Raw genomic sequence first — 20209 nt, 5'->3', positions numbered from 1 at the left:
CTATAAAAGCAGGTAAGAGGCTGGAAATTCTGTGGTGAGTAACTGACCTTCTGACTCCCCAAAGCCTGTTCATCTATTAGGCACAAGTGAGGACTGCGATGAAATACTCTCCATTTGCCTGGATGAGGGCAGCTCCAACAATACTCAAGGAGCTCAACACTATCCAGGACAAAGCAGCCCACATGATTGTCACCCCATCCAACACTTCAAACATCCACTTCCTCCATCACCAAAGCACAGTGGCAGCAGTTTGTACTATCTACAAGGTACCCTGCAGCAACTCACCAAGGCTCCTTCGACTGCACCTTCCAAACCCTTGACATCTACCACCTAGACGGACAAGGGCAGCAGATGCATAGGAATGCCACTACCTGCAAGTTCCCCTCTAAGTTAAACACCATCCTGACCTCGAACCATATTGCAGTTCCTTCACTGGGTCAAAATCGTTGAAATTCCCTTCCTAAGGGCAGTATGGGGGTACCCACACCACATGGATTGCAGCAATTCAAGAAAGTAGCTCACCACCACCTTCTCAAGGGCAATTAGGAATGGGCAATAAATGTTGGCTTAGCCAGTGATGCCCACATCCCATGAACGAATAAATAAAAGAAAAATTGCCATGCTTATTTTAGGAAGTGGTTCTGTGATTTTTGAATGCACCCATATAAAACAGAATCCTCCTGGCATTAATTAATTGTACTTTTAACTCCGAAGACTCAAAGAAGGGATTGGATTGGTGCATTGTCCAAAGCCTGAAAACTCTTTTTTGCTTTGCGTCAGAATTGCTCCTTAATCAGAAGATGTCATAAGCAGCAAATGGAAAGAAATTTAACACTGCCCAAACTGACAACTTTTACCTGCTGGAAGAACAAGGGCAGGAGCCTATGGAACCACCACTACCTCCAAGTTCCCCTCCAACTGGCATCATTCTGGCTTGGAAATGTATCAGTTCCTTCATTGTCACCATGTCAAAATCCTGGAACTCCCTCCTGTTATGGCTTAGCTGATGGTAAATGCCGAGCTGCCCAAATTCCAAAAGGAAACTTGAAACAGTTGTCAAAATGATTTTTACAATTTGTATAGTATGAAGAGAGGTTCTGAAATCAGGAAATGATGCCCCCGACTACTTGTGATGACTTTAGGGTAAACATTTATTTAGAAAAAAGCAAAAAAAAACAATTACACTTAAACTCAAGGATGGCTTCATACAGTAAACTGCTTTAAAATAGCTCCAAAAGATCTTAACTTAACTACTCTCAAAGCTAGCCTTCCCCTTTTCTGTTCAGCAACTATCTTTATAGATTTTAAAATCTATATAATTCCACTAAGTTTTACTGCACAGTGCCTTTTTCCTTGGGGTCCTCCGAGGCTGATAGCAACTGGTTCTCCTGGTCTAGCCTTGTTCACATTGTCTTCTGGGAGTTCTGGTCTGCTCTCCTGCTGTCTTCTGGGAGATCTAAACAGCTATCCCACATAGGCTTCCGTATTTTCTTAAATATATTCCTTCCCTTTGATCTCTCTATTGTCTAACCCAGCCTCTTCAGAAATGCTTTCTTTCCAGAATTGATTAAATTTGTTTCTTTACCCTAGCTCCTAAAAGCTTTAAAATAAAACTTACCTTAGCTTTACTTACTTATTTACACTTTTTACAACCTGCACATATATCCTCGTTTAAACTAAAACAACTCAATTCAAAACTACTCCTGTTATTGCTTTATGTAAAATTTTGAATGAAGTTCCTCTTGGTTCATTAACATATCAAAACCACATGTTGGTTTTAGACTCTTACAGTTGCTTTGTTTCTTACTCCAATTACCAAGCTTACAATCCCCAACAGCCTGTCTTCCAGTACATAAGAAATATGACAGCGATATTACCAACTGAAAAATATTACAATTTCTTTTTTTCTTGAAACTCCCTAACAACTGTGGGTGTACATTCACCACAAGGACTGCAGCAATTCAAAGAGGCAGCTCACCACATCCTCAGGGACTGATGAAAATGGAAAAATTCGATCAATGGAAATTCATTGTACTTGTTACCCCTTTTTCATAAATAGCCTCAACTATATCACTGCATGGAAGTTAATAAATCTCAAAATCATTACATACGAACAAGGAGCAGGAGTAGGCCATTCAGCCCCTTGAGCATTTAATAAGATCATCGCTGATCTGACAGTAACCTCAAATCTGCATCCTGCCTACCCTCGATAACCTATCACCCCCTTGCTTCCCAAGAATCTATCCACCTCTGTCATAAAAATATTCAAAGACTCTGCTTCCACTGCCTTTTCAGGAAGAGTTCCAAAGACTCATGACCCTCTGAAAGAAAAAATTTCACCTCATCTGTTTTAAATGGGCGAACCTTTATTTTTAAACAGTGATGCCTAGTTCTAGATTTTCCCACAAGAGGAAACATCCTCTCCACATCCACCCTGTCAAGTCCCCTCAGGATCTTATGTGTTTCAATCAAATCGCTTCTTACTCTTCTAAACTTCAGCAGATACATGCCAAGTCTGTCCAACCTTTCCTCATAGGTATTAGTCTGGTAAACCTTCTCCGAACTGCTTCCAACGCACTTACATCCTTCCTTAAATTGCGTGACCAATACTGTACACAGTAATCCAGATGTGATTTCACTAGTGCTCTGTATAATTGAAGAATAACCTCCCCACTTTTGTATTCAATTCCCCTTGCTATAAATGATAACATATTCTATTAGCTTTCCTAATTACTTGCTGTACCCACATACTAGCCTTTTGCGGTTCATGCACTAAGGCACCCAAATCCCTCTGCATCTCAGGGCACTGCAATCTCTCAACATTTAGATAATATGCTTCTCTTTTATTCTCCCTGCCAAAATGGATAATTTCACATTTTCCCACATTATACTCCATTTGACAGATCTTTGCACATTCACTTAACCTATCTATATCTTTTTGTAGCCTCCTTATGTCCTCTTCACAACTTACTTTCCTACATATCTTTGTGTCATCAGCAAATTTGGCAACCATCCCATCCATCCCTTCATCCAAGTCATTTATGTAAATTGTGAACAGTTGAGGTCCCAGCACTAATCCCTATGGCACACCACTCATTACACCTTGCCAAACTGAAAAAGACCTATTGATGCCTACTCTCTGCTTCCTGTTAGCCAGCCAATCTGCTATACATGTCAATATGTTACCCCCTATACCATGAGCTTTTATTTTCCGCAATAACCTTTGATGTGGCACTTTATGAAATGCCTTCTGGAAATCTAAATACAGTATATCCACTCATTCCCCTTTATCCATAACACATGTTACTCCTTCAAAGGACTCCAATAAGTTGGTTAAACATGATTTCCCTTTCACAAAACCATGTTGATTTTGCCTGATTACCTTGAGCTTATCCAAGTGTCCTGCTATAGCTTCTTTAATAATAGCTTCTAACATTTTCCCTATGACAGTTGTTAAGCTAACTGGCCTGCAGTTTCCCACTTTATGTCTCCCTCCCCTTTTGAATAATGGGAGTAATATTTGCTATCTTCCAATCTAATGGGACATTCCCTGAATCTAGGGTGTTTTGGAAAATTTCTCACTAGCCACTTCTTTTAAGACCCCAGGATCAATTCTGCAGTTCCAACAATTTACTCAGTACTACTTCTCTGGTGATTGCCATTTTCCTGAGTTCCTCCCTCCCTTCCATTTCCTAATTTATAGTTGCTTCTGGGATGTTACTTGTATCCTCTATAGTGAAGACTGATGCAAAATACCTGTTCAATTCATCTGCCATTTCCTTGTTTTCCATTATCAATTCCCCACACTTGCTTTCTATAAGACCAACGCTCACTTTGTTAGCTTGTTTCTTTTTAAAATATTTATAGAAACTCTTACTATCTGTTTTTACATTTCTGGTTAACTTTCTCCAGTATTCTAATTTTTCCTTCCTTATTAATCTTTTAGTCATCCTTTGCTGTTCCTTATATTCTGTCCAATCTTCTGGCTTTCCACATATCTTTGCACAATATATACTTTTTATTTAAGCTTGATACTATCTTTAACCTTTCTAGTTAACCACGGATGGTGTGTCCGTCCCTTGGGCTTTTTCTTACTCGTTGGAGTGTATCTATTCTGTGTATTCTGAAATAACCCCTTAAATGCTTGCCATTGCATCTCTACTGACCTATCCATAAACCTAATTCGCCAATTCACCTTAGCCGGCTCTGCGTTCATGCCCTCATAATTGCCCTTATTTAAGTTTAAAAACAGTCTTGGACCTACTCCTCTCTCCCTCAAACTGAATGTAAAATTCAACCATATTATGGTCACTGCTACCTAGGGGGTGCCTTCACTATGAGATCATTAATTAATCCCATCTCGTTGCACAATACCAGGTCAGATATAGCCTGCTCTCTGGCTGGTTCCAGAACATGTTATTCTAAGAAACTATCGCAGAAAAATTCCATGAACTCCTCATCTAGGCTATTTTTGCCTATCTGACTTTTCCAGTCTATATCTAGATTAAAATCTCCCATGATTATTGCCATGCTTTTCTGACAAGCTCCCTTTATTTCTCCCTTTACGCTCCATCCTACCACGTGGTTACTATTAAGGTGCCCTTTCACGACTCCCACAAGTGACTTCTTGCCTTTAGCATTTCTCATCTCTACCCAAACCGTTTCCACATCCTGATTTCCTGAACTTAGGTCATCCCTCTCTATTGTGCTAATACCATCATTAACTAACAGAGCCACCCCTCCATCTTTTGCTTGCTTCCTGTCCTTCCTAAATATCCGATACCCTTTAATATTCAAGTCCCAATCCATGTTCCCCTGCAGCCATGTCTCTGTAATGGCTATCAAATCAAGCTTATTTATTTCTATGTGTGCTCTCAGTTCAAATGTTTTGTATCTGAATGCACAAAGCATTCGAAACAGAGCCTTTAATTTAATCCTTTTATTCTTTTTATAACCTCTAGACTCATCTGTTGATTCTTGTAGATTTGTACTCTTTATCCCTTCCGGTCATCGTCTGTTTTTAATTTCCTGTAATAATACCTTTCTCTTTCGCCTTGTCTCTACTCTTTGATTTACCACATCTTCCCAAATTTGTACCCTTGCCCCCCACTACTTAGTTTAAAATCCTCTCTATTTCCCCAGTTATGTGGTTCGCAAGAACAATTGTACCAGCATGGTTCAGGTGTAGGCCGTCTCAACAGTACAGGTCCCACTTTCCCCAGTATTGGTGCCAGTGCCCCTTGAACCTGAACCCACTTCTCTCACACCAGTCTTTGAGCCACACATTCATTTCCCTAACCTGATTTGTCCTATGCCAATTTGCAGGTGGCTGAGGTAATAATCCAGAGATTATGACCATTGAGGTTCTGCTTCTTCATTTAGTGCCAGGCTATACAGAACTTCCTTCTTTGTCCTGCCTACGTCATTGGTACCAACATGGATTACGATGGCTGGGTCCTCCCCCTCCCACTGCAAGTTCCTCTCCAGCCTCGAGCAGATGTCCCGAACCCTGGCACCAGGTAGGCAAAACAGCTGTTTGGACTCACGCTCTTTGCTGTAGAGAATGGTGTCAATCCCCCTGACTATACTGTCCCCTACTACCACTGCATTCCTTGTAATTCCCCCTGCTTGAATGGCTTTCTGTACCACAGTGCCATGGCCAGTTAGCTTATCCACCCTGCAGCCCCCACTCTCATCCAAACAAGCTGAAAAAACCTCAAGCCTGCTGGACAATTGCAAGGGCAGAGGCTCCGGCATTCTTGCCCTCTGGGCCTCATTTACAGTCACACCCTCCTGTCCCTGACCAAATCCGACGACTCTAGCCTAAGGGGTTTGACCACTTCTTGGAATAAAGTGTCCAGGTAACCTTCCCCTCTCTGATATGCCGCAGTGTCTGCAGCTTAGCCTCCAACTCAATAACTCGGAGCCGATGTTCCTGTAGCTGCAAACACTTACTGCAGATGTGTTTGTCCTGGATCACACCAGTATCCAGAAGCTCCCACATCCTGCAAATTGCAGCATATCACCTGCCCTGCCATCTCCAATATGTGTTAATTAATTAATAATTGCTAATGAATTAATTATAATTAATAAAGCCTACACCTCCCAATAGGTTTTAGCACTGCCAATAAACTTTACAATACTGATAAAACAATACAATGGTTACAATACTGCTAAAACCAATAATATCAGTTACTGGTTTACCTGCTCCTTCTGCTGCACCAAAGTGGAAATCAAATACTGGAGGCTGAAAAAGAGTAGAGGAAAAACAAAGCAACTCCTCCCCGCCCTTCCCAAATTCCCCACTCAGCGCACTTTACTTCTTGGAGTAAACCTTACCTAAAGCATCTCTTTCCCCCGTGCACCACTTTGAACCAAATTCTGTTAATAAGAACTGAACACTAGGAAATATAATATGGAGAAAACTTACACTTTCTTAAAACATTTATAACCTTAAAGAACTTATCACCTCTCACAAATTTGCCCACGTACTTCACAATAAATTAATTACATTATACAATTACTATCATGTGGATAAACCCAACAGCTATTTTATGCATAGCAAGGTCCCACAAATGGCAATAAGTTTAATTACCAGTTGATTTGTTTTTGGTTGCATAGATTAAAAGAGGCAAGTTGGCCAAGATACCAGGGGCAGGATTTTTAGGTCAGCGTGCGGGTGCGGTTGGCGGGCCCAGGGACGGCCGGGGAATGGACCGCTGCCCACGATCAGCCCCCGACTGCGATTTCACACTGTCTGGGGTGGGGGCAGGAGGAGGGCAGGCACTGACTAAGTGTGGGTGCGAGGGAGTGCGGAATGAAAGCTCCCTGAAAGCAGAGAGCTGCCTCAGGGACCTGAGGAATTTAAAAGTAATAAATAAAGATTTTAAAATCCGGAAAAAAATATCCACGCATCAGAATCAATCACCTGAACATATACATAATGAAAATTCTGTCCATACATTTTTAAAAAATTTAATAATGGAAACCTCATCCCACCTTTGGATGAGGTTTCATCAAAAATGCAAATCCCATCTTGACAGATTCGCCCGTCCGCCAACCATAAGGTTGGACGGACCACGAAAAGTCGGGGACAATTGAAACTTCAATGTGCTTCATTGTCCTCTTAATTGTCGGTGGGCGTGCTTCCGACTTTCACACGCGCCTGCCGGCCGAAATATCGTTCGAGCGCGGGATGACGTCGGGACGCTCACCTGATGTCACCACGTGCTATTTTACGCTTGAGTGGGTCGAGTGCATGCCCGCATGCAGAGCTAAAAATTCTGCCCCAAGAGAATTCCACTCTTTCTCCAAATGATCTTTAACATCCATCAAACAGGCTGACAGTGTCTCAGTTAACATCTCAGTCGAACAATCGCCTTATACGGTCTTCTCCAGTACACAGAACCACATTTTTGGACAAACTATATACATAATTACATAAAAGGTTTATTATATTTTCCTATTCTGCTACTGTTAAAACAATAGTTTGCTACTATTAATATGATAAAACAGATATGGAATTAATTCAATATTTATTTACTTGAAGGTAGGTAGTTTAATATCAGATTATCATAAACACACTTGTTACTGTTATAAACACCTGATGGATGCTGGCATTTTGCTAGAAGAATTACAAGCTACAGGAAACTGGAAGATAACAGAGGCAAAATGTATTTCGAATAATATATTTCATCGTTCCTCAAGATGGAGGAAACCAGAGAGGAGGGCAATTTTCCACTTTTGGAACTATCAACATGAAGCTTAATTCATGCTGCCTTAGAAAAATCACTCCCATCCTGCCACATTCCCCCATCCCCACTGCATCAATGACAAAATGCAACTTCCTTCACCAACGACACTGGACTTAGAGGGAAATCTCAATATAGGAACACATTATGTTAAATTAGAGGCAGCTTTGTATTGTGAGTCTACACTCGCAAGTGGAATGAAACTATATCAACTAATTTCACACAGAACCCTTAGAAAGTGTCAAACAGGAGAGTTTCACCCATCAGTCAGCACGTGAATTAAATCCAGATTCCAGAGTTCTAAGAAAACCTTATTTAAGCAAAACAGACACATGTTAAATGTTGCCCTTACCCGCTGCCTTGGCTGATTAATCGATGACACCACGACAGTATTACAGATGGCTAAGGCAAGGAAGAAGTCAACAATGTATGTGTACTCCAGGGAGAGCCCGTTTTCTGCTCTATCCAACAAGTCCAGTGGCTGAGATGTGATTTGTTCTAATTTCCTTAGAAGCTGAGAGTCTGGTGCAACATCTCTCTCCTGAAAATCAGAACACATTATTAGGGCGAGGATTCTATTAAAACCTGCAGCGTGGAGAGGCTAAGGAGGCAAACGTTAAGGGTTTGGTGGGGGGATGGAACGGGTGCGGTAGGGGGAGGGGTAGCAAGGGAGAGAGAAATGTTGTTAACTTGTTTTAACTTGTTATAATTCTAATAACCACACATTCCACAAGCATTTAGGCTTTTTTTTAATACTTTAGGAAAGGTATTTCAAAAAACATTCAGCCCTTAAAGACTGTTGCTAGTTTATTACTCCCAATAGCTTTATTTTTTCTAAAATTTCCAGTTCCTGCTCTTTCACCTTCTCAATACCATTACTTGGAAAGTGTGTAGCCCACTGTTAAAACACCTGCATTGATTCAGCCTTCTAGGACAGTGGATCCGACATCTTAGAACCCTTTTGTCTTCGATGGTCCAGATATTGTGTGGTAATGATGCAAACTGTCAGCATTTGCCATTGAAACTGACACAAATGCTGGAGTTTGAACAGGTGATTCAACACTTTTTCAGAGGATGGGCTGTTGAGGTCCCCCACCCACACCTTTTATTAACACATTTTATATTTTAGCTTGTATCTAAATGAAATCACAATCTACTTAACTACTTAAGAAAATAAATTAAAAGTCAAGGATATTAAGTGCTTATAAGTTCCGGGTTTGTTATATGAGAATATTTCAACATGAGTGGCTGCTTACTTGCTTGCTGACATCACTGCTCGTGCACACCAAGCCATCCCATGACGTACTGCCAGATTTTAAACAACCGTTGAGAAAGGGTAAAAGCATACCATAGAGATCTCTAGATCATTGTGGGCAGCTTTCTTCGAGGTCAGTGTGATTGCTGTTGCTTTGTCGCTGACTGTAAAATCCAACCCATTAATTTTAAATTAAGCAATTTCTAATTTGAAGGGTATGTTCTGGTTTTCTGTACTAGATGAAGCACTTCCCTCTCAGTAAATTCACTCCTTTGCCTCTTGGAGATCTAACCCATTTATTTATGCACCTAAAATACATCTCCCTTGGATTTTCCATTTACAGGGAAGTACCTTATGTCTCCTTATGATAGAACTCAACATGTGGAGATAAGCAAGTTGTAATCCATGCTGCACTATTCTCTGATGTAGATGCTCAGTGCACTTTTCAAGTTTAATAAATACCTGAAATAAAATGCTTGGACTATTTGCACTAAGAAAAAAAATCTGCTAAGCTTTAGGATTAGGTTTTCACCTTTGTGAAATCTTTCAGAATTCCAGTACTTCTCTAATTAAAAAAACCCAAATGGACAGATTTCAAAAGCTCTATATTCAACGTATTTTGTTTTAAAATAAAGTCTACATATACGTTTGAAAGAGGCAGGTAAAATATATATCACCCGTTTGTTGCAGCTTTTGTTTGTGGCTTCAGAAAATGTATTAAACTTAGGAAGCAAGAGCGAGAGCCAGAAAGTGAGAAGCTTCACTAATTAAAAGAAAGCACATAGTGGACATACTCACAATTGAGCTGCTGAATGCCACATGACAAGAGTATGTAATTTTTTCATGTTCATCTTCATATTCATCTTCCTTCCTCGGTATTGAGCGATTAGCAGTTAAGCAATTCAATGAGCTATGGCTCCCCAGCACAGGTTGGGATCTGCAGCTATTCGAATGGTGCCACTTACAAATGGATTCCACAGAAATGTTAGATAAATCTTCAGAAATAAAATCCTGATAGAACTCCAGCCTTTTTGCTGAGGGGCAGGAAAAAGACAAAATCCAAGATGAATATAAACAGTTGTACTGGAAAGACTCAAGCATTCTAGCATTCTCTTCACACAAATGGTGCAGATCACAATACTTCAATGAATGTCAGCATCCAATGCTGAACCTTTATGTGTATCTTGTTTAAATATTTTAAAGGGACATGATGCTCAAAACTGTTTTGAAGTCGATCTTCAGTACAAGAGTAGATAAAATGACTTTTCCAACACATATTGCTAACTAGACACTCTTTTAACCACATGCACTAATTTTGTAGTGAATGCCTTGCATTCCGGCACACAATATAGGTAAATATACAGGTATATATATATATATGTTTCTTTATAAATATCTACCACCATTCAGTAGTCAAGGAAATAAAGCATTTACAATGATCAAAGAACACTCTGCTTTCCATCTTACCAACAATGCACAAAAAGGTTGAAGTGCACATGCATTTGCTGTGCCAATAGGAGCATGGAGATCAAAAGCCCAACAAAAGCATCTATTACTCATCTTTTTAATTACTGGTCAGAAATGTAATTAACCATATCAGAATTCCCAACTGGCCACATGTGGCTAGCTTGGCTAATGTAATGGACAACACAGGTGGACATTAGGGACATTGGAATCCTCACAGAGCCTGGCTGGTTATATTACAGATTGGGAACCATTTGTCTTTTTAAGAGCCTTAATCCAATACTGCTTTCGCAATGGAACTCAACAAATAGTGTGTCAAAAAGACAAGGATGCCTAGTTGACATGCCCCTTTTGTAAAGTTCATAAAACACGTCTGCTCCCTTTCACTTGAGTAGGTTAGCCTTCCAGTTTCTTTTTTTTTTAAAAGAGCAGTTACAGGACAACTGTGCAGGATTTTACCTTGTCTCTTATTTTCAAAAGTTTAATTAATAATTCATTTTGTAACAAGTAGCTTCTTGTTTCAGTAGCAGTTTTCTTTTTAATTTATGAACATGGCACAGGCTGCCTATGTTCAAATAACAGTCTTAAATGGTCCATATCGAAGGGAAGCATTCACTGATAAACAAAACAGTGCAACTGAAATTTAATACAAGATTGTGGTTTTAAAAGGGAATCAGCGTCAAATATTAATATTTTCACATAATTTAAACAAATCCATAAATTTGGGTGCAAATTCCATTCCATTAAGTAGAATTGTGCAAAATGACAAGAAAAGGGAGTTTCAATGCCATTAATATGCTTTATTTTAGTTTGTTTATAGAACAGATCTGACCCCCCAAAAATTGAAAATATTGGGAATGGACAATAGGTTGAGCAGCATCCAAAGCAAAAAATAGGCAACTTACACCTTTTTCTTCTCATGGGGATGTCCGGACTTGCTCCAGAAGATGGTTTCTGACCACCCCAATTCTGATGAAGGGTTGCACCCAGGACATTAATCAATGCTAACTCACCTGCTATGTAGTTTTATTATATTATGTTCTTAGCAGTTTTATTTTTCCCGTGACTTAGGTGCTTTGATGGATTTGCTTTAACCTGAGCGATTGTGCTTTTCAAGCAACTTTTAAAATTGCATGTCATAGGACATTGAATCACAATGGTATTAGAGAAAGTTTTTTTTTAAAATAGGAGCTTTGTATGCTAACCTGGAGTTACATCACAGTAAGTAACAAGGTACAATGATGACCAAACTAATGGGAATTCACTTCTATTTTAAAAGGTTATAATAACAAAATACAGTAAAAATACTCATATGGGTAGCTCACAATTCCAATTTTAGAACATGAAGGTATGCCCGCAATTCTCATAATCTGCATTCCTAATCAGGGCATGGGGCTTATGAAGGTAATACCAAACAGATGGCAGATACTTTGCAAGGGGAGGCAGCCAGGAAAGGAAAGCAAACAATTGGAGACTCGCATTGAAGTTGGTTTATAAAACACAGTCCACCTTGTAACACCATGTATAATTGTGATCTGATGACTTGAGAATATTTTTTATGAATCCACATGTATTTATTTTAAATATTTCTCTTCCATTTTTTCTATTATGTACTCATTGTCTTCCTGCACAAATTAGCTGTTGTGTTTGCCTTGGCAAAGGTCAAGCACCAAGTCATATGCTGTTTCAGCCAGAAAATAGTGCATTGTAGATAAAAACAAAAAATCTTGTGCTTCTATAGTACCTTTGATGTCCTTAGGATGCTTTACATCCAATGAAATAGTTTTAAAATATCGATTGGCTGAGTGGGGTTTGAGTAGGGGGAGAAAGAATTTGTTTGCTTGACTTTCCAGCAGTAAATTTTTGTTGGAGACGTTTGTGCATCAGAAAGTATTGAAATCACAAGGTGACAACTTTGAAATTGCTTGTAAAAGCCTGAAGAATGTTTACACCCCTGTAGCTGAGCATTACAAAGTGACTATGCCTCAAAAAAACTCTAGCTTGGGATGTCTTGAGGAGTAATGTATCTAAGTTTGCTGAGGATACAAAGTTGGAAAGGTAAGCTGTGGGAGACACAGCAAGGCTGCAAAGAGAAACAGACAGGTTAAGTGAGTGGGCAACAAAGTGCAGTATAATGTGAGGAAGTGTGAAGTTATTCACTTTGGTTATAAGAATAGAAAAGCAGAATATTTTTTAGAAGGTACGAAACTTGTAAATATTGATGTTCAAAGAAGTTTGGGTGTGCTCACACAAGGAAAGCAGAAAGTTAGCTGGCAGGTATAATTAGAAAGGCAAATGGCACATTGACCTTGATTGTAAAGGGATTGTAGTGCAGGGATAAAGAAGTCTTGCTATAGTTTTAGGTTTAGGGCTTTGGTGATAACATATATGGAATACTGTGTGCAGTTTTGATCTCCATATTTAAGGAAGGATACGCTTTCACTGGAGGCAGTACAGCAAAAGTTCACTAAATTTGTCCCTGGGAAGAGAGGGTTGTCCTATCACGACAGGCTGAGTAAATTGGACCTACATTCTCTACATAAAGGAAAGAGGGGTGATCTCATTCAAACATACAACATTCTGAAAGGGAAGACGCTCAGAGATTCTTGATAGGGAAGGCGCTGAGAGATTCTTGATAGGGCAGACGCTGAGAGATTCTTTCCACTAATTGGGAAATCTAAAATACCAGGGCACAATGTCAGGATAAGGGGCTGATTATTTAGGATTGAGGTAAGGAGAAATTACTTCACTAAAACGGTTGTAAATCTTTGGAATTCTCTATCCCAGAGAATTGTGGATGCTCCACCATTGAATACATTTAAGCCTGAGATGGACAGAATTTTGGTCTCTCAGGGAATCAAGGGATATGAGGATTGGGCAGGAAAGTGGAGCTGAATCCCAAGATCAACCATGATCATATTGAATGGCGGAGCAGGCTCAATGGGCTGTATGGTCTACTCCTGCTCCTATTTCTTGACGTTTTGAAAGGTGCTATATAAATGCAAGCTTTTCTTACTTCAAGCGTGGCCCATCATCCATTGGGAAGATCCTGGCAGCATGACCAATCTGTGCCCAAGTGGCCACTTAATTGCCACCAAATGGTTACCTTCCACTGCCAGGTGGGTACAGTTCCAGTCTTACCATGCCTCAGACAAGATCGCTCAGTATACAACCTTACGCACACCTTTCTAAAACTCACCCCACTTCCACATCTCTCCTCCAAAGCCATGTGGCTGATAAGATTTGCTCATAATGAGCTAAGCAATCACAGACTTCAGAAAGAACCTAGGGCCTTCTTGCTCAGTATATCTATCACTTACTGGATAACCTCAGACAATGAGTAGTCGATGTGATTATTTTAGTGCTTTTAAAATCTGACAAATTATCATAATATCTACAAATGAAAGCCAGAGGCCATAAACAAGATAGAAACATACCATTTTCTTCATGGAAGTACTCTACCCCAGCAATGTTGCACCTGCAGAAAACCATTTTGTTCTCAGTGAGTGTTCCAGTTTTATCTGAGAAGAGATATTCAATCTGTCCCAGGTCTTCAGTGATGTTCAAAGCCCGGCACTGTATTGTTGAATCTGTATTTTCATCATACAAGTCAATGTCACTCTGGAGGAGGAGTACTTGGCCCAACTTGACAATTTCAATGGACACATACAAGGAAATTGGGATCAACACCTGAGAAATAGAGAGCCAGGATGGGATAACAAAAGTAGCATTTGCACTCAACCAAATAGCTTAGGATAAGTTTTAGTTTGAACAAATATTTTTGATGTTATCATTATACTTTCACATTATGTTAAAATATGCTACCTCACACCCAGTACCTTTGAATTGTTTGTAAAATTGCAAAACTGGCAATAAATATTTTATGGAAAATTAAGCACCTTTTTTTTCAAATCTTCCTCTTAGAACATATGTGTTTTGCATCAATTTCTAATTAAAAGCCGGTCAGCCAGTGCCCAGAGTTCAGCCAATGCAATTGTCGTAAACTCACTGTAGAATTTTCCTAGTCTCTCGGTGGGGATATGCCTTCAACTCCACACAATTTGTACCAGATGCAGATGCACTTTGTGAGTCAGTTGCTTTCTAAGTGGTATTGATCACAAATTTTCTTGCTAATGTTTTGCCAACATTAGAATGACGTTATTATAGAATAGTTACAGCACAAAAGGAGGCTATTCAGCCCATCATGTCCGTACCGGCTCTCTGCAAAAGCAACTCAGGTAGTCCCATTTCCCCACCTTTTCCCCATAGCCTGCAATTCTTTTTCAGATAATTATCCAATTCTCAAAGGCCTCAACTGAACCTGCCTCCACCACATTCTCATGCATTGCATTGCAGATGCCTAGCCACTTCTTGCGTAAAAAAGGTTTCCTCATGTCACCATGTCTTCTTTTGCCAATTACCTTAAATTGGTGTCCTCTGGTTCTTCATTCTACTGCCACTGGAAACAATTTTCCCTTATCTACTCTGTCCAGGCTCCTCATGATTTTGAACACCTCCATCAAATCTCCTCTTAATATTCTCTTCACCAAGGAGACCAGCCCAAGCTTCTCCAATCTGTCCATATAACTGAAATTCATCATTCCCGGAACAATTCTCATGAATCTTTTCTGCACTAACGCCTTCATATTTTTCTTAAAGTGTGGTATCCAGAACTGGGCACAATACTCCAATCAAAGTTGAACCAATGTTTCAAACAGGTTTAGCATAACCTCCTTGCTATTGTACTCTATGCCCCTATCAATAAAGCTCAGGATCCCTAATGATTTATTAACCATTTTCTCAACTTGTCCTGCCAACTTCAATGATTTGTGCGCATATACACCCCGGTCTCTCTGCATGGCTTTCATCTTATTTCTACAAAAATGAAACACTTCACATGTCTCTGCAATAAATTTCATCTGTCACATGTCTGCCCATTCCACTAGACTGTCTATGCCCTCTTGACATGTTTGTCACATGCTTGTTGTATGAAAATTTTGAAATTGTGCCCTGTACACCCAAGTATAGATGACTCATACATAGAGAAAAGCAGGGGTCCTAACACCTGGAAACCCAATATATACCTTCCTGCAGCCTGTAAAACAACTGTTCACCACAGGGAGAGGAAGAGATGGTGGTGTAGTGGTAATGTTACTGGACAAGTCTTCCAGAGGCCCAAGCTAATACTCTGGGGACACGGGTCCAAATGCCACCATGGCCACTGGTGGAATTTAAATTCAATTAATAAAAAATCTGAATTAAAACCAAGGCCCAGATCCTGGAAATGGCCAAATTTCCTAAGTCCCGTCCCCTAACCCGGCATTTGCCATCTTCACGGGAGTGGGACTGGAGTCGGGCTAGGGTTCTCACATGCGCGATTCGCGGAGGCAGCTGGCCATTTAAATCACCAGCTGCCTCCATTGACTTCCAATGTTCCAACCCTAGCTGTTTGAGTCCTGGAGTACACAGAGCAGACCAGATAAAAGGATGTCTGAACTTGGTGGATTCTTTGGATAGCCAGGGTACCCCTTTAGAGACGTAAGGTACTCCTTTGGATAGGGTCCCGGGACACATATGGGAGAGCTAAGGCACACTTTGGGAGGGCTAAGGCGCCCTTTGGGAGGGCTAAGGCGCTCTTTGGGAGGGGTAAGGCACCCTTTGGAATTGTTTGAATTAAAAATGATTATACATTTTTTACGCACCAACTCATTGGAGCTGTCCAGCTGTTAAGGGACTGTCAAGCTGTCAAAGGACAGTCCAACTGCTCAGGAAGCATTGAGACTTCCCAAGAAGTGTTGAAGGATACTAGTTGAATTGGCATGGAGGGTAAAGAGTGGTGTGTAGGAGTCATGGGTTGGCATGAGTTGGCACTAAGTTGGTATGGTGGTATGGGACAATGGGGATATGTAGAGGGGCAATGGGTTGGCATGGACAGAGCATAGGGAGCATATGGGGTGACAGGGAGATGAGCAGTGAGGTCTGGAGGGATGTTAATTTAGCTGGATCACAGAGGCCGACATTGCGCCCAGTCTGCCTCTGCACCACACAGCCTCTGCATTTGTTCCGAGGTTGCCTGCCCCGACTTCTATTTCAGCCCGCTCTCCACCACGCCCCCCTCACCCAAAAATCTAGGCTGCGGGCGGACATTTTTAGAAGGTCGGGTTCGCCAAGCCCGGAAATCTCCTAACTCTGCGCACTCGACCCGGGAAGGGAAATCTGGGCTCAGGTCTCAGAATGGTGATCATGAAACCATCATCAATTGTCGTAAAAACCAATCTGGTTCACTAATATCCTTTAGGGAAGGAAATCTGCCATCCTTACCTGATCTGGCCGAAATGTGACTCTAGATCCACAGTAAAGTGGTCGACTCGTAACTGCCCTCTGAAATGGTTTAGCAAGACACTCAGCTAAAGAGAAATTAGAGGTGGGAAACAAATGCTGGGCCTTGCCAGCAATGTCCAAATCCCATTAAAGAATAAATTTTAAAAAAAAACTATGCTGCTATTGTCCTTTTTATTCGATGGGCTCTAATTTTGCTGACAAAAAGCCTGTTATGTGACACCTTATCAATACCTTTTGGAAGTCCATGTACACATCATCAATCGCATTCATACAACAACTTAAAATATTCTGTGGAAAAACTCAGCAGGTCTGGCAGCATCGGTGGAGAAGAAATCAGTTAACGTTTCGAGTCCTCATGACCCTTCGGCAGAACTGAGTATAGTTAGGAGAATATATTTCAGCTTTCTCCTAACTATACTCAGTTCTGCCGAAGGGTCATGAGGACTCGAAACGTTAACTGATTTCTTCTCCACCGATGCTGCCAGACCTGCTGAGTTTTTCCAGGTAATTCTGTTTTTGTTTTGGATTTCCAGCATTCGCAGTAGCTTTTAGCTTTTTGTTTTTATCTCTAAAATATTCTGTGTTAGCTCTGTTAGTGACTCAGTTGGTTGCAGCAGTGAGCTGCTCTCCCATACAGAACCAGGGAAGTCCCAGATTTAGCACCAAGTCTGGACTAAGTTATGGAAATGCGAATAGCCGCTTAACCAAATCCCACGACTTTATCATAAAAGAGACGTTAATGTTAGACATTTAAGAAATTAAACTGCACTATTTTTAAACATTACAGAAAACATTAGTTCATCTCAGTCAAGACAGTGGCAATGGTAGTGCAATAAAAGAGGAAAATTGGTCAGTGTTCAGCATTGTTTTGACGGTTATTCTGAATTTGCCAATATTACACCCAAATAAACTCTGGACTAAAAGAGAAAGTCCTCAGTTCCTCACCATTAACAATGCTCCCCTTGATAAGCACAAAGATAAAAGTATAAATTTAATAAATACCTTGCTTGGATTTTTTTTTTGTGTTTACAAAGTGGGGTTAGATTTGAGATGTCAATATAAATTAAAACATTTGTGCACACTCCTTACCTGTAGTAAAATGATCATGGTCCAGAACATGTAGAATGCTGCCAAAGCTGGAGGAGTATGTTCTCCATCTGGCTGTGGGACATTAAAAATAGGGAACTGCGAATAGCCGCTTAGCCAAATCCCATGACCTTATCAAGAAAAAAAGGAGTGGCGTTACTGTTAGGCATCTAAAAAATTAAATGGCATTGTTTTTAAATATTACAGAAACTACTTGAAATCAGTTATAAATGGACTGTTTTATTCACAATATTTCTTTTGAGAGGTACATACAAGAAAACAGTGGCCATACAGGATTTTAGGTGGACCATAAAATACAGCATTGTAATGCTCTCGCTGCATAAGATGTAGGTAGGCATTGTGCATTTTGACACAAGATGGCATATCATGGAGTAGGACAGAAAAGTCTATTCAGATCAAAGGTAAAGACAATTACATAAAGGATCTGATAGTTAAAAGGAAATTCAGATCATTTTGAGGACCAATTTTCAGTGGTAGCAATTCTAGTTGGGTAACAGTGATCAGAACGCTTTCTCAGTGACTGGTACAGAGGCTTTTGCTATTCACAATATTTATGACACCATTAACAAAGATACTAAAAGTGGTATATCCAGTCTTGCAGACAATATCTAGTCTGGGAAAGCAGGACATTTGAAGGATACTATCAAACATTAACAGCAACCTGACAGATCAAATAACTTAGTGAAGACTTGGGTCTAAACCTTGGACTTTCCTGGTTGTGTATGGAACAGCGACTCATTGCCATAATCAACTGAGTCACTAATAGAGCTGTCACAAAGGCACTTTTAATAATTTGTTGTACTAATGCAGTTGATATGGTGTACATGGACTTTCAAAAGGCATTTAATAAAGTGTCACATAACAGGCTTGTTAGCAAAATTATAGCCCATGGAATAAAAGGGACAGTGACAGCACAAATATGAAATTAGCAGTGACATTAGCACTACACCACCATCTTGCCCTCTGTCTGTGGTGAATGGTTGCTTTTTGGACTGGAGGAAGGTATATATTGGGTTTTCAGGTGTTAGTGTTAGGACCCTTGCTTTTCTCTACGTGTTAATGACCTAGACTTGTGCGTACAGAGCACAATTTCAACTTGCATATGACACAAACCATGCAAGTATTATGACCATTGAGGAGTATAGTGATAAACTTGAAGAGGGCCATAGACAGGCTGGTGGAATGTGCCCATACTCATTGTAGTTTAGAAGAATGAGAGGTGATCTTATTAAAACATATAAGATTCTAAGGGAATTTGACAGGATAGATGCTAAGAGGATGTTCCCCCCACTAAATCTAGAACTAGGGGATATAGTTTCATATTAGGGGCTTCCCATTTAAGGCAGAGATGAGGAGGAATTTCTTCTCTCAGAGGGTCGTTAGTGTTTGGAATTCTCTCCCCCAGCGAAGTGTGGAAGCTGGGTCATTGAATATATTCACGGCTGAGTTAGACAGATTTTTGATTGACATGGGTTATGGGGGAAAGGGAGGATAGTGAAATTATGGCCACATCAGATCAGTCATGTTCTTATTGAATGGCAGGGCAGGCTTGAAGGGCCAAAAGGCCTTATCCTGGTCCTATTTCTTATTTTATGAGTCTGCAAACTATCCAACACTTAAAGCTGTTAACTCAAAAAACAGAACCCCAGCACAGAAAGTACTGCAGCGCATTCTTGATCTCTTGTTTAATCCTGAGCTAAGCTTCAAAACTACAGCAAGTCCATACCAAGACTGCCTACTTCTACTTATACAGCATTATCCACCCACATGCCTAACTCACTCTCACTACTGCCAAACTCTCATTCATGCCTTCTGCCACATCTAAGCTTGATTTCTGAAATGCTTTTCTTGCTGGTTTTAAGTGCTACCTTATGACCTTTAACTCACCTAGAACTCTACCAAGCTTGCAATATGCCCTACACTCCTATTAGCCCAATCATCTCTTAAGTCCATGGCTCCCCATTCTTCAGCACGTCAAATTTAAAATCCATCCACAGATTTTCTCTCTTTTCAAATACAATGGGGATCTCATAGCTTAAGTCTAAGATACATTATTAGCATAAAAACATTCTATTTTAATAGGAACAATGCATTTGTCCAAGGGGCAGCATCCAAACTTGTACCATTCAAATTGCACTACAAACTAATTAAATGTTTACTGTGCATTAACACTTAATGCTTCAACAAGGATATATGTTTCCATATTGATAAGGGATTGTTGTGCAACTTCTCACACAGAAAAATATACTTAACTCTGTGTACAGTCACGCCAGACTTCTTTCATTCATAT

General features: G+C 40.2%; 1 protein-coding gene across 6 annotated transcripts in view; it reads right to left on the bottom strand.

The window, feature by feature from the left end:
* The window catches only part of atp10d (ATPase phospholipid transporting 10D), a 319766-nt gene that overhangs the window by 88666 nt on the left and 210891 nt on the right, over positions 1 to 20209 (bottom strand). For all 6 annotated transcript variants that reach the window (XM_078547252.1, XM_078547262.1, XM_078547241.1 and 3 more), the window contains 4 exons: positions 17902 to 18029; positions 13908 to 14160; positions 9805 to 10040; positions 8104 to 8292 (listed from right to left, as the gene is read on the bottom strand). In XM_078547252.1, coding sequence (XP_078403378.1) covers positions 8104 to 8292; positions 9805 to 10040; positions 13908 to 14160; positions 17902 to 18029 — 806 coding nt within the window. The remainder of the gene's footprint in view (positions 1 to 8103; positions 8293 to 9804; positions 10041 to 13907; positions 14161 to 17901; positions 18030 to 20209) is intronic.

This window comes from Cetorhinus maximus, chromosome 1 (assembly GCF_964194155.1).
Source record: "Cetorhinus maximus chromosome 1, sCetMax3.hap1.1, whole genome shotgun sequence".
In the NCBI taxonomy this organism is placed as follows: domain Eukaryota; kingdom Metazoa; phylum Chordata; class Chondrichthyes; order Lamniformes; family Cetorhinidae; genus Cetorhinus; species Cetorhinus maximus.
The sequence above is the reverse complement of the archived record's forward strand: the minus strand, read 5'-3'. Positions and strand labels throughout refer to the sequence as shown.